Genomic DNA, 17,155 nt, shown 5'->3' on the forward strand with positions numbered 1-17,155 from the left:
TTTTTCTCTATTAATTTGGTGGCTTATTTCTTAATTTATTATTTAATTTAATTTTTAAATAAATTTATATTTAATACACTATTAATATATAATTTTTTCATAATATCAATAAATTAAATTATAATATTTTATTAGTAACTAAATATTAATTTTTAAAATAAATATATAAAAAATTAATATTTTTAAAAATACTTATTCATTAATAAAATGTCTATACATATCTTTAATAAAATAATACTACCTAATTCATTATATACTAACAGACCATTAATAAACTCTTTTCTAATATACTAATGTATTAAATGGCACGCTCCAAAAATGAGAGTAGGGTTGGCATCCACCAACTTCTCTTCTCAAAAATAAAGAAAAGGAAATATTAAAAAAATTCTCATCAATTATTTTATGTATATAAACTTTTGGGATGAGAAATGACTGCGAATTTTTTAGAGACTTTGTCCTATCTCCTTCCCCTTCTTCTTCCTCTTTCCTTTCCCTTCCCTTCCCTGCACTCGATCTCCCCATTTTCTTCTCGTTTGTTTTTAATTTCTATAGGAAAAAAAAAAAAAAAGAAAACCCCTTTCTCTCCTTATTAGGATTCAAATCTTTTATTTCTTCAAGTCCGGGAGAGGCCTTGCCTTTCCCTTTCTTTCCCTCTTATTTATAATTTACCCCCTCGCTTGTCTTAAAATAAACCATAAACAGTTTTTAATCTAAACCCATAATTTATATATATTTTGTTTTTTAAAAAATTTATTTTAATCCTTTGTTTTTCTTTGTTTTCTGTTGCCCTTTGATGGTGGCATGGCTGGTCTTGATTTAGGCACCACTTCTAGCTACGGTCATCAGCTTCACAGGCCGGACCTTCACCTTCAACAGCGTCCTGAACCTGAAGACCACGACGTTTCAAACAACCGTGTTGGTGGCGGAGGAGGTGGTGCTCACTATGGCTCAGCTGACCATCACCAAGACGATGGCTCTCACCAAGCGTTGGAGTTAGTCAACGCAGCTAACTCGGGTGACCTTCTAGGCCGTAGGCCGAGAGGTCGTCCTCCAGGTTCCAAGAACAAACCAAAGCCTCCAGTCATCATCACAAGGGAGAGCGCAAACACGCTCCGAGCTCACATTCTTGAAGTTGGGAACGGCTGTGATGTGTTTGACTGTATTGCAAACTACGCTCGGAGAAGGCAAAGAGGAATCTGTATACTGAGTGGGAGTGGTACGGTGACCAACGTGAGCATTAGGCAACCAGCTGCTACTGGAGCTATAGTTACCCTTCATGGCAGATTTGAAATATTATCACTTTCAGGTTCATTTTTGCCACCACCCGCTCCTCCAGGTGCCACCAGTTTGACAATCTATTTGGCTGGCGGGCAAGGCCAGGTTGTAGGAGGAAGTGTCGTTGGGGAACTGATGGCGGCAGGACCTGTTATTGTCATAGCTGCATCGTTTACAAATGTGGCTTATGAGAGGCTGCCCTTGGAGGAGGATGACCAGCTGCAGATGCAAAGTGGCGGCGGCGGCGGAAATGGTGGAGGTGGTGGAAACAACATGTTTGCTGATGCGGGAGCTGGCACAGGAGGGTTGCCTTTCTTCAATTTGCCACTCAATATGCCGCCTAATGTCCAGTTACCCGTTGAAGGATGGCCAGGAAACTCAGGTGGCAGGCCTCCTTTTTGAGAGATTTGGGTGGGAATGCGAACTTTCGATGGAAAATTCAATACTTGTTGAGAAGCAGTTTGCATTGGTGGAAAAGGGATTCTTAGATCATTAAGGTTAGCAAATTCATGGACTAGTTATCGTTATTATCACCATGATCATGCTTCTTCTTCTTCTTCTTCCACTTCCTGTGATGTTGATGTTAATTTTAGTTTCTTTTTCTCCTTTAATCTTTGTTTTAGTTCTTTCTTTTTTTTTCATCTTTTCTTCTTCTTTCTTCTCGGATATTTGGAATCTATGATTTCTAGAAAGAGTCCTTGTTCATGGCGGATCGACTTTCTTCTTCTCTATAAGAAATGGTTTGATGATGCATTAACTTTTGTTGGATAATATCAGTCACTGACTTTCAGGTTTACTAACAGATCAACTAGGGTTTATTTTCTTTCTCCTAATTTTCTTTTCTTCAAATTTCACATTTTAAATTTGCATCATATCATTCTTTCATTCTCCTGTTAGACCAACAGATATAATTCTTGTCCCTCGTTGTTTACAACAGTTTCTTTCATGGAGTTAACAAAGTACTTAAAAAGGCTTTCCAAAGTAAATCTTGTAGGATTTGGTAACGTAGGATTGTGTTTTCTTTGCATTGTTTTCAGCAGAGAATAAATATAACAGTATAAAATATAATTAAGAGCCAAGGGTTTCATCACTTGGGGATTCTTCTTGTTCGAATGGTGCCTTACCCAACACGAGATTTGCATTGATGTTCAAGATGACATTTCTTGATATATATCTAGCTCTGTTGGGAATAATTAAGCTGCTTCTATTTTTCTATTACATGACATTCCTCTCTTCTAAATCTTTTGAACTAAACCATAACATAATTAAAACCCAAGCACCTTCTCTGTAATAAATTATTTCTGAAATCAGTTTTGCATCAGAAACTAGCTTCCATTTATTCTTCAAATAAGCTCTCAAATCTCCCATGAACAAGATTGAAATAGAAGCATTTCTGATGGAGTCTTGTTATCTGTGGTGAATATCTATGAAGGGTGATTCAATATCTATCTAGTTGAGCAAAGAGTCAATATCCATATATGCATTCAGCTTGCAACAACACTGTTTTGTGGCTATCTACTCAGATTCAAGTACTGCTTCTGATAATCTTAGACACCCATTTGGGGTTGGGAGTCAGTACTATAAGAATAGAAATGAATGCTGTCCTTAATCTTAAAATCAGCCTTTGCATATATAGTTCCAGAAAGAAGTACCAATATATATATACATATATATATATATATATATATATATAGTAGCAGTAATCTCTCTCCTTGTCAATTGGATGGATGACAAATTCTGTTTCCTCACAAAAAATGTTAAAGATATATATTATCTTATTATATATATAATTTCTTGAACATTGTTCTTGCTTTAATAAGTCTAACTAAATAAATTATAAGTAATAATGTAAAAATGTTATGGAAATCATGGGGCACTCTTTTAATTATAAAAGTACAGTATGTTTAATAATCTTAAAGCTACTGTCTCTATCTTTTTGGTGTTTGTTAATGAATCCCTACAGTTGTGCATTGGTTTAAAAATATGAATCACAGTACTCTTTCATGGGAAAGGATATATTAACTTAACTAGGCTTTTTCATCTACTCATACTTAATTTTAGAGCCTTTCTTCCCCGGCAGTCCTCTCCATTATCACTGCCAATATGCATGCTCTTGTTTAATCCTCTTGATGCCGATTCCTTGCTTACTGTAATAACCTCAATTTTAATAAAAAATTTCACGAATTTCAACTCGTCTTATCCTCTATCAATATTGGACTTAAATATATATTCTTTAATTATATTTCGTGAATGACTCAACTTATTCCCCACTTTGAATCCATATACACCTAGGTTTCATTATGGAGGAAGGAAAATGCTTGCCTTGCGCCAATTATCAACATTTCTTTAAACAAATTATTCTCATTGTGCTTTGTTTGAAGAGAGAATTGTATTTTAATCAGTCTTTTTGGTACTAAAGAACTCTGACTAGTTCTAGAATATGCCCCCAAAAAATTTTCTTCTAGCAGTTGCTTGGGTTTTTGTTTCCTTTGGATCAGTGTCTTGTTTTGATGCCAACACTGTGTATGGTGAAGCAATGAAATCTTAGAAGTTGAATGAATATATATGAACCACCCCTTGCATATAATATATCCTCTTCTTCTATGAAATATAAAATCAAAGGCAAAGGATAATGGAAGGTGAGCCTTCTAGTTCTTTGTAACTCTTCTTGACCAGATTTGTATAGCATTGAAAATTAACCCAATTCGGCATCGATAAAATCATTGTAAATTTGTTTAGAAAAGCGTAAAAAATCAACCAAAGTTTTCTATAAATATACCGAAATAGGAAGAAGCCAAAGCCCTTTAATTGCTTAAATTGTTAAGTCCTGCTTAATAAATCCGCTTTATGAGCCAAATTTCAAGTCTATCTAACGATGATAGTAATGAAGATGATACTAACAATGAAGATGATGTACAGAAAAGCAAAAGAACAAAATGATGATGAAATGACTTGAGAAACTTGCAGATGAATAGTAGTTAGAAGATGAAGATCTTAGCTTCTCAACATAAATAAAATATGTAGTGCAAAGTGTGGTGGAACAACTATAAAAGGAAGCAAACAAGAGTTGACCAATTAGTCATACGTATTAGGATATAAAGAATATTAATAACATCCAATAATGCCTAGGCTTTACAACATTTGATTATAATCAATAGCGGTTGAATTTTTTTTATTCACACAAGAAAACCTTGTTTTCTATTCAATTTAATTTAAGTAAACAATATGATAAGGGCTAACCTCATTTCCAAGAACTAATTTGTTTTCTGGCTTCCAACAGACACTGATAAATAGAATAGACAACATTGATGATTATAACGTATAGCGGAGTCTCTTTTCTTGACCTTAAAATCCGGTTTTGTTTTATTGAATGACTTGATTATTGATGTTCAAATTGCATAAATAATTATTAATAAATCCAATTCATGATAAACATTTAAAAATATAATATTATTCTTCATCCAAACCAAACCGACATGAAAATGAATTTAGGACTGAAATAATAAGAAATGATGTTATCCTAAGAACTTATCAACAGTATTTATAAGTTCCAAAGTATATCATGATTACCATTGACTCAAAAGCAATTAGCAATTATGTAAACCACGGAATCGATTAGCCATAATCTAATTTAAAGTAGACAATGAGATGATACTAAGCAAAAGGAACCACCATTTGCCTGGGAGATTTGCTTCTTATGACCTTCCATTTGTTCCAAGAACCCAAAGGTTCCTGCATCTATTTGGGCTAATAGAAAAATAATTGGGTTCGGTCGGTCCATGTTTGAGCTGAACAAATGATGTGAATCCAGTTACAACCCATCCTATTGACAAGACCTTGAAACTGTATATCCTACTACATGTTATTCAACTTCAACTAGATTCAGAGAAAAAGAAAAAAAAAATAGATTTTTTCCCCTCATTTGCTCAATGCACATGAAAATGACATCATCTGTTTTCATTTCGTTTTTTTAACATTATGCTTTGTTCTTACATTTCCTGGATTATTTTTTTTCCTATAATTATATCTGTGACAGATTCAAAATATGTTCTTGAAGCTAAGTAAATCACGGGGGATTAAATCTTTGAAAATCAACGTCGTAAGAATCAATTACAAGGAAGTTGTATTATTAGGACCCATGTGATCAATCTGAACAAGTCAGAGGTAAATTATAAACAGTGTGCCACATAATTTTATAGGATTTCAATGGTAAATTTGACTGATTCTATGTGATGTTCAACTTAAATACCAAACTTTGGCCGATTCAAAAAAAATTATATAGAAAAACTTTACAAAGTCTTGACCCAAATATCTGGTGAATTGGAGAACCCGAAATCAAGTTAGAAACATATGGTATAACTTGCAATTATTCCATGTTTTGATGAAGATGATGAACTGCTATGGCTTCTTAAGAATCCCACAAAAGAAAAAGAAGAGAAAGATCTCAGGAGGATAAGAAAATAAAGAAATACTATAGTGTTCCTATTAAGATTACAAAAGGACGATGTTATGAGCTCAAGTTAGTAATCTTGAGCATAGAAGTCAATAATCTCCTTGAGATTAAGCTGAAACAAAGAAGCACAATCATTATTCATCAACCAAAGCATGTGTTCAAACAAGATAGCATCAACGTCCACGAAAATCACCCTCCTCTTCTCCCTTCTTGCATCAATTACTTGATTACAATATTCCTTCTTCATCGTGTCAATCAAAATCCGGAATGGACTCTCCTCTAGCACAAAAGGATCAACCAAAAACTCTCTCTTTTCTTTCCCTACCACCACCGTCACTTGTCGGTCCAACTCGCCATATCCATGCTCCCTTAGATGCCGGTAGCCTAGCCGTGATGCCATGCTGCGCCTTCGCAATAAGGAGACAGGCAAGACCAAGGAATACATGAACTAAGAACTAGAATTTGAAAATAAATTGTATGGTATCTATGTTATGTTAATGACTCTGTATTGTGTGTTATGGCTAGGAAAAGGAAGTATTTATATAAATGTGAAAGTGGGTTTTTTTGGGTAAGGAAAATTATGGGAATTGGGAGTGAAACTGTGAAAGTGAAAGGTTTTGATGGGGAGAAAGTCTTTGACAAGTTCCGGTTGAATAGGCCACGCAACGGCTTAGAGATAGAAAGTGAGTATTTATAAGCAAAGGAGAGGAAATTTATGTATGTGTTTTATTGGTTTTCAGGTATTATCATCTCTTTGGTAGTAGGAATTTGAATAAGACATGCCGGCTTGAGCAAATGTCACATTCAATCTGGGAAAAGTGCCAGTCAGCTTTCATTGCCTTTGGACTTTGGGAAATTGCTTAAAAATGAACTTTTTTTTTTTTTTATTATTGTTATTATTATTCAAAATCAAGATTTCAGTTGTGTAAGGGAAGAAAAAAATTTACCTTGAAAAAATTAGAATTTATAGAAAAACAATCACAATTACATCAAGTTGAAAGCAAAATATGATTTATAGAAGTTTCCTTTCTTCATAAGATATTTAGGACCTGAATTATTGAAATAGAAAAAAGAAACTGACATGGTTGGTATTCACTTCTGCAGCAATGTATTATTGGTGGTTGGCATTAACTATGGTCCAAAGCTGAGAGTCGCATGAGAATTGAGATTGAAGAGACAATAGGTTCAGCGACAGGGGATTGTATTTAAAATTAGACTTTCTTTTACTATCTTCATTACTTTTCCTTGTTGAATTGACGATTTGAAACAGGCAAACATCTTTCCTTTGTCAATTCTCGTAAATTCTCCAAGATTCCGTATGAATATTGATTATTGCAGATGATTCAAGCAGATTGATCATACAATCTAAAACTTTGAAGATATCAACTACTTTTACAACACTTGGTATCGCTTGACTCGCTATAGAATCATAGAAGGTTGGGATTTTTGGAACCTTTCCACCTATACCTAACTTACATAATTGTACTCATCTTTGTTTTTACACGCATAAAATTTGTTTATGATAGAATTATCCCCTAACCATTCACCTCCAAATCCAAATCAAAGGGTAAGTTCTAAATATTAGAAAGAGACATTAGATTTTTCACGAGCTGTAATTTTACTGGGACTGAGTTTTCAGTTGCAGTTGGACACGGTCCAGTACATATGATTTAAGTGATTTAAGCAGTAAAGTGGGGACTACGCAATTTTCCTATCATCAACTTAGCACGTTAGAGAAAGAGGATGCAACAACCGAGACACGTTAAAACGACTTTCAAATCAACTGGCTGTTCGACAACCTACATCTGTCATTAAAAACCAACCCGCAAGCAATACGTTACACGAAATGGTGGTGGTGGTGTTGACACCTCTCTCACAGGTAGTAATTTATGTTCAGAAAGTCCTGATCAGAATTCAGATATGATGAGTTTTCCATCAGGGATATCACTGAGATATGAATGGAAAATTAAAAGATGCTTGGCCTGCAAGACATACTGCTCTGAATTCGCCTATCGGTTTGCCTGTGCTCCTGATAGTAGAACGAGGAAGGTACAAACCCCCCTCCAAACTATCGAGGACCCCTACGATATTCATATCCTTAAAACGAGTTTTACATCTGAAACCTAACAACAGCAACCGCTAAAGAAACAACACTCGAACAACTAAATTTAAGATTCTAATAAATAGGTGGAATGTTCTCAGCTATCAACAGCGGACATTTTTCAATGAGGTGAAGGAAACTTGAAAACTACTCAAGAAGAAACAACAAAAAACTTGATCTAAAAGAAAAACGATTTTCTACCCTTTCTATTCCTTAATGCATGTTAGCATTTGGAATTTGACAGCTAACTGTTATGCGAGAACAATCACCAAGTTGATGCCCAAGGTGCTCTAATGTTAATTCAGAAGCATCTTCATTGTGGAGTGTGGCCAGTCCAAAGTGGGTACATTTGCATATTGTTATTATGAATAGATGGGGCAGAATTACTGTAGAAACCAGACCCTCGATTAAGGGGGCTGCCCCCATTCTCTTCAGAAGACTCGCTTAAGCCACCTTGCGAAGGAGGGCTACCTGTTGTCCCTGGAGTTCCAAACTTCAGCATATTGGGTGTTAGTATGGAAGAAGGTCCAGTTTTGGAAACATCTGAGTTCTGTTTTTTCCCATCCGCAATAAAGCTGCCAACAATGACCTGGCAGGAGATGGAAAAAAAAGTCATAAAACAAGAATGAAATATACTGACATCTTTGTCATGCCATGACATGTCAGACACTCCCATGATACCCAGACGGTTACCAAGGAAGTACAGCGTCTGAGACGTGCAAAATTGCAAATAAATAAACTCAACTAAGCATCAATCCTAAACTATTCAAGGCTTCTAAGATGTGCATGCAGCAATAATTTCATCATATTGTTATGGTAATTGGTAAACAAACATGGCAATTGCAAACACAAATTAGTAACGGAGAAATACCTGAACTGGTGATGCCGCCTGTAGCATCCCTGCAACTCCACCACCTAATACTCGACCATCAGTCCCAGCCAAGGAGACACTTAAACCACCACTCCTGCTGTGACTACCATTATTTTCAGAAAGCAAGAAGGAACCTGATAGAGAAATAATTTCAAATCGACCCTGCAGCAAAAAGTACTGGCATAATTAAATTGTGCAGAATATAATTCAAACTGCTTAAATTGTATGGACAATTTTGGTATAATAAATATTTCATGTCTTTATAACCATATAAGGATCAGATTTCAGCTTAATACATGTGTTTTGGTGCCCTAAGCCATAAAACTCTGAAAATAAACTCAAGTGATAAAACCCATGGGGCTAAGATCGAAAAAAAAATCCATGGCTGCATAGCATTATTAACCATCTTCAATTTATATTCCTCTCTATTCATCTCAACAATTTATACCTGTCCACTCATCTATCATTATTAACTTTGCTCTCTCTCTCTCTCTCTCACACACACACACACACATAATAGTTCATCAGTGTCAAAGAAGGGATCAGATAACTGCATAATTACTTAAAGCTCCCCTGTTATCAATCAGTTGAGCTTGACAACATATATCTGTGACTTCCTATTACACCCATATGTTTCCTGACGTGAAATTTTAGCTCCAAGCCTAATAATTGTATCTAAGAAAACAAGTTCATCTAGCACAACCACACACCCAAAAACCTAACTAGCAACAAGACCAACAAAATATGCCTTTTTATAGGGTTAGCAACAAAACCACAACTGTGTTAATTTTGGTTCCTTCCAAAAACTGACTTAGTCTGTATTTCATTTTCCACTCTCATTCCGTCTTTTCATTGATCAGATTGAACTAAGGATTTATTTCAAATCATTCAATCTGATAGTAGTCTCGCAATTAACAATCAACAAGGTCTTTTCGACACTATTCCTCACTAAGCCAAAAAGACATAAGATATGAGCAGCACTACCTCCTCACATCTATATTCACATAAAATTTCCACACTAATAATTTCTTTTTTTTCTTGGACTAGACTCTAAAAATGCATTTTAAAAAAATCAAATGCAAAACATAGAAATTATTCTCCGGAAGAGAGAAAGGCACCAACAGATCTGTGTGTGCATTGTGCACGCATGCACACATACATAGACAGGAAAGAAACATTTTTTTGTTTCCGTCGAAAGGAATGTCCAAAAATTTATACTTCAGCAGCCTTGGAAATATGGAAGCAATCCTATCTAAGCCAAGCTGCTGAGCAGATGCATCTCATTCAAGCCTAAGCTTCCTTTATGAGATGGATCTTATATCGATATTAAAAGTACCTCATATGTCACTGTACCACCAGACATCGCGGGTTGGCGGAGTGTAACATTACAGATGGCACCATTTGCAGAGAGAATACAGACTGTGCGTGGTCCTTGCCGTGAAAAAGCTATAATCTTTGATGCTATGTCCTGAAATGAAAAGGCCACACAATAAGGTACATTAAAATAAGGTTCGAGAATTACAAACAAGGGTAATCAGGGCATGTGCGAAGAGAATAATATTGCACGTTTTTTGGTTGCAATACTATTTAAGGCAGATCCATCTTTGATGGCATAAGAGTACGCCTCAAGTTATAGACAGGAAGAGGCCAACTAATCTATTCACTACACTTAAACAATCAATCGAAAAAACCTATCAATGAATCTTTGTTCTTTGACAACAAAAAAGGGTAAACATCTAATGACTCTACTTTCCACATGCTCTACACAATTTACATAGCCCCAACTCAGCATTTAGAGTTTGCAGACATCCAATTAGAGCTAAATCATAATCACTTCGTAGTGTCCCACTTAGTAATTATCGGATCAATTGCTTTTATTCAATCATGCTTCAAAAAATCATACTTCTAAGCGTTGTGGTGCAAAAGGGTTTGAAGAAATTCCTTCATGCTACTAATATAGAAAATGAATGATTCCACCACCAAAGGAAGCTCAAAACATTTGAAAAGTTAAGCCTATCTTCAGATACGTATTCCCATTTCCATCTGAAACAACAACCATTACAGCTTCATATATTACTTCAAAAAGAAACTCACCTCGCCGGCTTTCACCGTGATTACATGAGGAGTAAATCCCACCCCTCCAACTCCACCTGTTCACAAAAAACAAACAAACAAAGATTATACAACAAAATACTATGATAAAAAAGACCGTAACTTTGACACTTTAACGTTTAGCTACCTAATGCATTAATCTGTCTTTTTCCGGAACCTGCTGGCCTTCCACGGTTCCTTTTAGCAGGCGGTTCTGATGCAGCAGCACCGCCATTACTACACCCCAAACCGACAGAATCACCACCACCGTGACTCGTGGAGTTAGAAGCAATTGGGGTGGTGGGTGCCAATTGTAGAAGAGCAATGTTACCATCAGGAGCATATTTTCTTGGCCTGCCTCGTTTCTTCTTCATGTCCGGCTCGGTGTTGTACCGTAACTGCGACGATCCATCAAAACCAACGGAGTTTAACGAATCCAAAGGCTTGGGTTGGTGCTGAAGTTGATGATGCTGATGTTGTGACGGCGGCGAAGCCAAGGAGTTGAAAGGAAAACGCGGAGTGGGAGAAGGAGGGATGGTAGCCGTTGGATTAGGGCTGATCAAGGCGGCGTTCGAAGGGTACGAAGATGTAGGTCCCATTACCATCTGTTGCGGTTGTTGTACGTGTAATCCCCCCGCCGCTGCTGCCGGACCTTGTACCTCTCTTGGCTCCATCTTCTTTTTTTTTTCTCTCAAAGAAATTCTTTGATACAAAGAAAATCAGAAAAATTGAAAAGAAGAGGAAGTGTTGTAATGTGAAGCAAGATCCAATTGGAGTGAAACTGTGAGAGAAAAGAAAGAGAGAGTTTCGGAGAACTAGGGAAGTGGAACTCAAAAGGAGTACAAATGAAATTTAAAAACTAGGGAATTATTAAAAAAAAAAAAACCCATTAGTGCAAAGTAAAAACAAAAAAAATTACACTCCGCCAACTCCAATTAGGGTTTTTCCTTTTTTTTTTTAGTTTTAGGGTTTTATTAATAACTTGTTAAGTGCACTTTATTTGCCCATAGATTGAATACGCTCCCAATTTTTAATGAGGTAACGTGGCAGGTTATGAAGGGATTTTTTTTTTACCTGCATTGGGAAGTGAGATCAGAATTATGTACTTTGATATGCTACATCAATCTTGAATTTGATTTGATATTGTAGTAGTACATTACAATTCAAAATTTAGTAGGATCGTGACATGCGGAAGATAAAGTGTTTGTGCCATCTTTGACAGACAAAAACAAGACTACAACAACCGTAGAGTGATTGACGGATGCTTGCTCGCTTGCTGGAATACAGATGTAACTGCCATCATAATGTCATACCCATTTAATGTCTACTGCCAAGTTTTGATAAGTTTTGAAACCTGTCCTGGCGAGGGCAGAAAAATTTTTCAAACTTCGATGAGAAAATGTCCAAAAATCAGCAATTATAAACTTTCAAAAGTCAGGAATCGGGCCTGGCTTGACCTGACGAGAGAGCATAAAACCATCTTGAACAAGGCATCTACATAAAAACTAAAACGAAATTAATGTGTTTTTTATGAGCAAAATTTGTGCCTGTTATCTCCCAGAAACTAGGAATAATGCTTAAAATGGTATGCTGATTGCTGTGCAGCACCTTAAAAAAAACTTTTCCGACTTTTTGAAAGCAAAAGATAATTTGCCATCCAGGTAAAACATAAATGTTGCATCAGAATATTTGGAAGTTCACAGCAATGTCTAACCCCAAGCAGTGAAATCACTACAATCAGATGAATCCAATTCCAAAATCCAAACTTCCAGGTTCCAGCTATCCCAGTTATACTCGTTTAAAACTGATGATGAATGGTTACAAACAATAAAATGAGTGACAATATGCACCAAATAATACAGGATCATGAAATAATGGCACTATGTTTTTGTTCTAAATATGAGCAAGACTTGTACAAGAAAAATAACAACCAAATACTCACTTGAAATAATCATATTAACAAAACTCCATTACTTAGGAAAAAATGCCTAATAATTCAAGAAACCAGAACACAAGCTGCATCCTTTAGTGGGAAATGAAGGCTCATTCACCTTATCCTCAAGGTGAAATAGATGCAGGAATTGCTTCCTACTTCGTTGAAATAGGTAGCAAGTATTCTCATCACCACTAAATTTCTCTGAAACAATCTCACAGTAGCAATCCCATATTTCTAGCACCTGATCTCATATGATCCAGCCTTGGTAATATAGCGAACCCACTCAACTGTGTTATACCCACTCTTCTCCCACACCTGCAAAACAATGATCAAGTCAACATGGCAAGTTCACCTAACAGGGATCACATATACAGAATAAATAAAAATGTTTACCTTAAGAAATCGGACACGTAAACCAGAGGCTGTAAACATTGGAACCTGAGAAGAAAAATGTGAATAAATTAAATTTGTAGTTCGCTTGTCTGAAGGCATTCAGAGAAGAGTTTTCTAAAAGCATGGTAAGGTGTCCATATCCCCTGTTTAAGTCACCCAACATTGACATTTTTTGTCATTTTCATGAAATGCAAATAATCAGGTTTTGTTGTCAAAGACGTGTGAAGAACCAAACAGGATCTTAATTCCTTTTATAATCCATTAATCATCCAACTATTCCAAATTGCATCCCCCAATTCCCAATCTTTTATACATCTAGCATACATGGAATTCAACCTTTAAAAGATAGTGCCAACAACATGGATTGGAAATAGGTAAATAAGTACAACATCTCTATTATAACAAAACTAGGATACTAATTTCAAGTATCACAATATTTTTTCTATAGTTTCCAAGAAAAGATACTGCATTAAAAACAGCCAAAATGAATTCAACATGATTAAGCGGAAAAATAGTAATCAATTTAGGCACCTGAAATTCCATCTGAATTGGTGGCCTAGTCCAAGACTTCTTTTCTGCCATTGTGGAAATTAACTCAACTTCTGCACTCAAGGTTGGCTCTGTTTGTCCAGGGAATTTTCTTATCCTAGAAACTCAAATGAATATAGCATTGAGTGATTACTGAATTCAATCAAGAGATAAATCATAATTAGAGTGAAATTCACTGACTAGTAAAGGATAATAAACTCATCGGGTGATTGGAAAATAGATGGCGCAGAGATAGGGCTGTGGTTGGGGCTGCAGCGCACAAAATGTCTTTGGCTAATCCATTTTTAAGATGGGAAGAAAGCAGGCAGCCAGATTTTCAATATTAAAGTGGAATACAGAAGATATGTACATATTAACAAACTAAGACACTTACTTCCAAACCAAGCAATCAATAGCAGCATTATACTTTGCTCGACCTGATGTGACTTGGAAACTTGTTTTTGCTGTTTGTTTTGGGACAGGAATTTTGATGACAACTCCAAGTGCAAACATTTTTGCTCCAAAGACACTTTTAACCTGAAATATTAATACAAATAAGCAAACAGCAGAACTACGAACTTCAAAATATGCCAATTTCAAAATGTATGATTACAAACCTTAACATTTACTTCCATTCGTGTTCGACCAAGTTCCTTGATTGTTGGCAATACCCGGAAGGGAAGATTAACACCCTCGGTAATGCGGTACCTATGCGTCCATCAAGTCAAAAAGAACATTAAACAAGTATATATAAAAGAATTATGTATGGTGGAAACATAGAAAACTGAGATGACTCATCACCAATAGGAAAGGGAACAAATGGAGCCAGGCACCATTAAGCATTCATTTTCACAATCTATATGCAGATTTCTAGGTTCAAATGGCAGCTGTGGTCAACAGAAGCATTCGGAAAGTAACATAGTGAAAAAAAAAAAATGAACACAGCAGGGTAGTCTAAGAAGCAAGCTATAGATAACATAGAACTAATCACTCACAGATATATAAAGTAACAAAACTTTGCTACAACTGATGTTTCATACTGAATAACATAAACTTAAAGCACAAAGTAAAATAAGGGGGATGACAACTCAGCCTACTTCATCAATTCAAATTCACCATCCGGCGGCACAAAACTAACAGTCTTTTCAGAGTTGAATCTTGTAAGATTCACACACTGATGGAAAGTGACATCATCCAGCTCAATAGTCTTGCCACTGCAAAATGTAGCATTGTAAGAGATAGAAATTATAAAGCTGAACTTGCATGCTCTGCAAGCAACATCAGAAAATTTAGACTTCATGACAATAAGAGGATGACCATAAAAATTCCATCATAAAAACTGCAATATTTACAAGAAAGAAAACAAGAGGATGATGTATGAACAAAGCGAAACAGCATGGCATAAGACTTGAATGCAAATTGAAACCACCTTTTAGTAGGACGGGATTTTAATTGTGATTCCTTCTCAAGCCCAATTTTATCATTCAAGCCCAACTTCAGATCAGGCATCCCAGAGAGGAAGCACTTCATAAGAATCTTTCCGGTAACATCACAACGCAGAACACTGCCTGCAATCACCAAATGGTTAATATTCAGCCAAACAGACATCTGCAAACAAAAATGCTACCAAAACCAATACCAACCTTTTGAAGACATGAGTAAGTTTACACTTTCCACAATGTCCAGAAAGACCTGAAACAAACAAATGTTAAACCAGTGGAACTGCCACATTCATTAGAGAAAGGAATTTGACAGAACTCAGAAGCTAGATCACCTCATTTTTTTTATAAACAAGTCCCTCTCTTCGCCAGCCAACGGCACCAGTAACTTGTAAAGTTGCATTTGGAACAGGCCTATCTGAGGGCTATTGATTTATTGCACATAGAAAATGAAAATGGTTAATGACAATGCAACTTTTAAGTAAAGTTAAAGCACAAATCATGAGTATTGACTACATCTACATGCATCAATCCTCAAAATACAATAACCTGTATTACACAAAATACAACTTACCTTGGATGAAAATGGGGACCGCACTCCTTCCTGAGTAATGTAAAGCTTTAAAATTTCAGGAGAAAGATTTTGTGGGTAGCCAAAGTCCATAATTTCTGCAATATCAATCCGGACATCATGCATTTAATCATTCAAATAACATTTGAAGCTTTTAACCGAAAAATTAAATGATTTTCTTCACCCTTCCTTTCAGCAAAACAAATGCCTCAATATAAATATTTGGCATAGAAGTTAACATGCAACCCAAGAGACACAAACTATATTACTACTTATTTAATAGTTGGCCAATAGATCAAATGAGTCTGAAAGTAATATTCATATCTTTCAGTTGCTACCACTAGTAATGTTGTTAATCTCAGCTTCATATTAGAATCCATAACACCAAGAGTTGAGAATCAAAGGTATTTAGCAAATGCACAATATAGCACTGCAACAGAACATCATGAATTAAGCCCCCCAAAAAAAAAGTATCTAAACACACCATAAACCAAGTAAGAGGATGTGTAGGAAGGAGAAACATTTTAACTGTCCGTGAACCACATACCATCCAACAATTCATAAATCAGAACGAAATTATTACGAATGGCATCTTCATCAAAAGCACCACCGAAATAAGATTTGAACAAGGCAACAGCCTGCAAAAGGAGTAACAATGAAAACGTCAACTGCAATAGAGAAATCGAATTGCACATTTTCTAGTGGAATTTACGGTAAATCTTTTCTATATCTAATGCACAAAACTAATCACCTGTCGAAAATTAGAAGAAAGAAAACTTCAGTACCTCAACAACAAACTTGAAAGCACAAGCTACATTAGCATTGCTGCTGACAACAATTACGATGTATACATTGCTGATTCTCATATAAAAGAAAGAGCAACCTCCAATCTGTCGCACCGGACATGTACCGAGTTCTTTCGTTTGCATAATGTGCATTCGAAAGGCATCCACCATGTTTCCCCTAAATGAAATATTATACGAATCAAACACACGCAAAAAAATCTAAGACGCTTAAGAAGTTATCATAAACCTCACCCAAACATCGCCGTTTCATTGAAAACGAAAACTAGTTATCAGGAGAAACCTAGATGCATTCGCACCAAACTCAGCGAAACTAATTCTATCTATAGTAACTCGAATTGAAGGAAAAAGGAAACAGAGTTACCCGACATCGTCGCGGTAGAGACGATTGATGAGGACATCACCGCGGAGATTCAAGAAGTAGATAGCAGAAGCAGCCACCGGCATCTTCGATCCAGCGGATCGCGTAACAGGACAAAGGAAGTGAAATCAATTGGGGAAATGACTGGATCGGTGGTGGATGAAACCTGTGGCGGAACCGGATCTTGAGAAATAGAGGACGTTAGCGTTCGATTTTGGTTTGGTGATCAAAGCATCAGTGAAGAAGAGAATTGAACAGGAAATGGAAAATATTTTTCAAAAGAAAAAGAGCTGTAAAGTTCGCTGCTGGATAGATTTACCGGTCAAGGGAAAT

General features: G+C 36.0%; 3 protein-coding genes and 1 pseudogene across 6 annotated transcripts; 1 reads left to right on the forward strand and 3 right to left on the reverse strand.

The window, feature by feature from the left end:
* The first annotated feature begins 441 nt into the window (after positions 1 to 441).
* On the forward strand, positions 442 to 1,980 carry LOC111315020 (AT-hook motif nuclear-localized protein 23 pseudogene; annotated as a pseudogene).
* Positions 1,981 to 5,437: 3,457 nt separating this feature from the next.
* Positions 5,438 to 7,733, reverse strand: LOC149516693 (uncharacterized). The gene has a single exon (XM_089765333.1). It carries the CDS (start codon positions 6,171 to 6,173, stop codon positions 5,796 to 5,798), a length of 378 nt encoding a protein of 125 aa, XP_089621459.1. The 5' UTR covers positions 6,174 to 7,733; the 3' UTR covers positions 5,438 to 5,795.
* Positions 7,734 to 7,882: 149 nt separating this feature from the next.
* LOC111304774 (AT-hook motif nuclear-localized protein 13-like) lies at positions 7,883 to 12,420 on the reverse strand. Its single transcript, XM_022901703.2, has 5 exons — positions 10,940 to 12,420; positions 10,795 to 10,850; positions 10,037 to 10,168; positions 8,701 to 8,862; positions 7,883 to 8,418 (listed from the first exon to the last, which is right to left on the reverse strand). Exons 1-5 carry the CDS (start codon positions 11,463 to 11,465, stop codon positions 8,143 to 8,145), a joined length of 1,152 nt encoding a protein of 383 aa, XP_022757438.2. The 5' UTR covers positions 11,466 to 12,420; the 3' UTR covers positions 7,883 to 8,142.
* A 122-nt stretch (positions 12,421 to 12,542) lies between these two features.
* Positions 12,543 to 17,146, reverse strand: LOC111304780 (AP-2 complex subunit mu-like). Of its 4 annotated transcripts, none has more exons than XR_016344929.1 (14): positions 16,826 to 17,146; positions 16,444 to 16,621; positions 16,206 to 16,296; positions 15,662 to 15,756; positions 15,423 to 15,512; positions 15,292 to 15,340; positions 15,078 to 15,216; positions 14,746 to 14,862; positions 14,266 to 14,356; positions 14,043 to 14,185; positions 13,850 to 13,918; positions 13,652 to 13,766; positions 13,121 to 13,165; positions 12,543 to 13,042 (listed from the first exon to the last, which is right to left on the reverse strand). XR_016344929.1 is itself a non-coding variant. In XM_022901715.2 (13 exons), exons 1-13 carry the CDS (start codon positions 16,906 to 16,908, stop codon positions 12,962 to 12,964), a joined length of 1,317 nt encoding a protein of 438 aa, XP_022757450.1. In that variant the 5' UTR covers positions 16,909 to 17,146; the 3' UTR covers positions 12,543 to 12,961. The 4 variants fall into 4 exon arrangements, 1 of the variants encoding a protein (XP_022757450.1); XR_016344928.1 differs by having other exon boundaries at positions 13,850 to 13,942; XM_022901715.2 differs by lacking the exon at positions 13,850 to 13,918.
* Positions 17,147 to 17,155: the final 9 nt, after the last annotated feature.

This window comes from Durio zibethinus, chromosome 9 (assembly GCF_047325235.1).
Source record: "Durio zibethinus cultivar Kanyao isolate XHJ-2024 chromosome 9, ASM4732523v1, whole genome shotgun sequence".
Taxonomy (NCBI): domain Eukaryota; kingdom Viridiplantae; phylum Streptophyta; class Magnoliopsida; order Malvales; family Malvaceae; genus Durio; species Durio zibethinus.

Bases quoted from the DNA above. Each gene is read 5' to 3' on its own strand.
- LOC111304780 (XM_022901715.2), bottom strand. From the start codon at position 16,908: ATGCCGGTGGCTGCTTCTGCTATCTACTTCTTGAATCTCCGCGGTGAT. The intron at 16,297-16,443 runs GTACTGAAGTTT...CTCCTTTTGCAG, and splicing joins CTTTCAAGTTTGTTGTTGAG to GCTGTTGCCTTGTTCAAATC. The intron at 15,217-15,291 runs GTTGGTATTGGT...TGGTGATTGCAG, and splicing joins CTTACTCATGTCTTCAAAAG to GCAGTGTTCTGCGTTGTGAT.
- LOC149516693 (XM_089765333.1), bottom strand. From the start codon at position 6,173: ATGTATTCCTTGGTCTTGCCTGTCTCCTTATTGCGAAGGCGCAGCATG.
- LOC111304774 (XM_022901703.2), bottom strand. From the start codon at position 11,465: ATGGAGCCAAGAGAGGTACAAGGTCCGGCAGCAGCGGCGGGGGGATTA. The intron at 10,851-10,939 runs GTAGCTAAACGT...TTTTGTGAACAG, and splicing joins AAGACAGATTAATGCATTAG to GTGGAGTTGGAGGGGTGGGA. The intron at 10,169-10,794 runs GTGAGTTTCTTT...TTTTCATTTCAG, and splicing joins TCACGGTGAAAGCCGGCGAG to GACATAGCATCAAAGATTAT.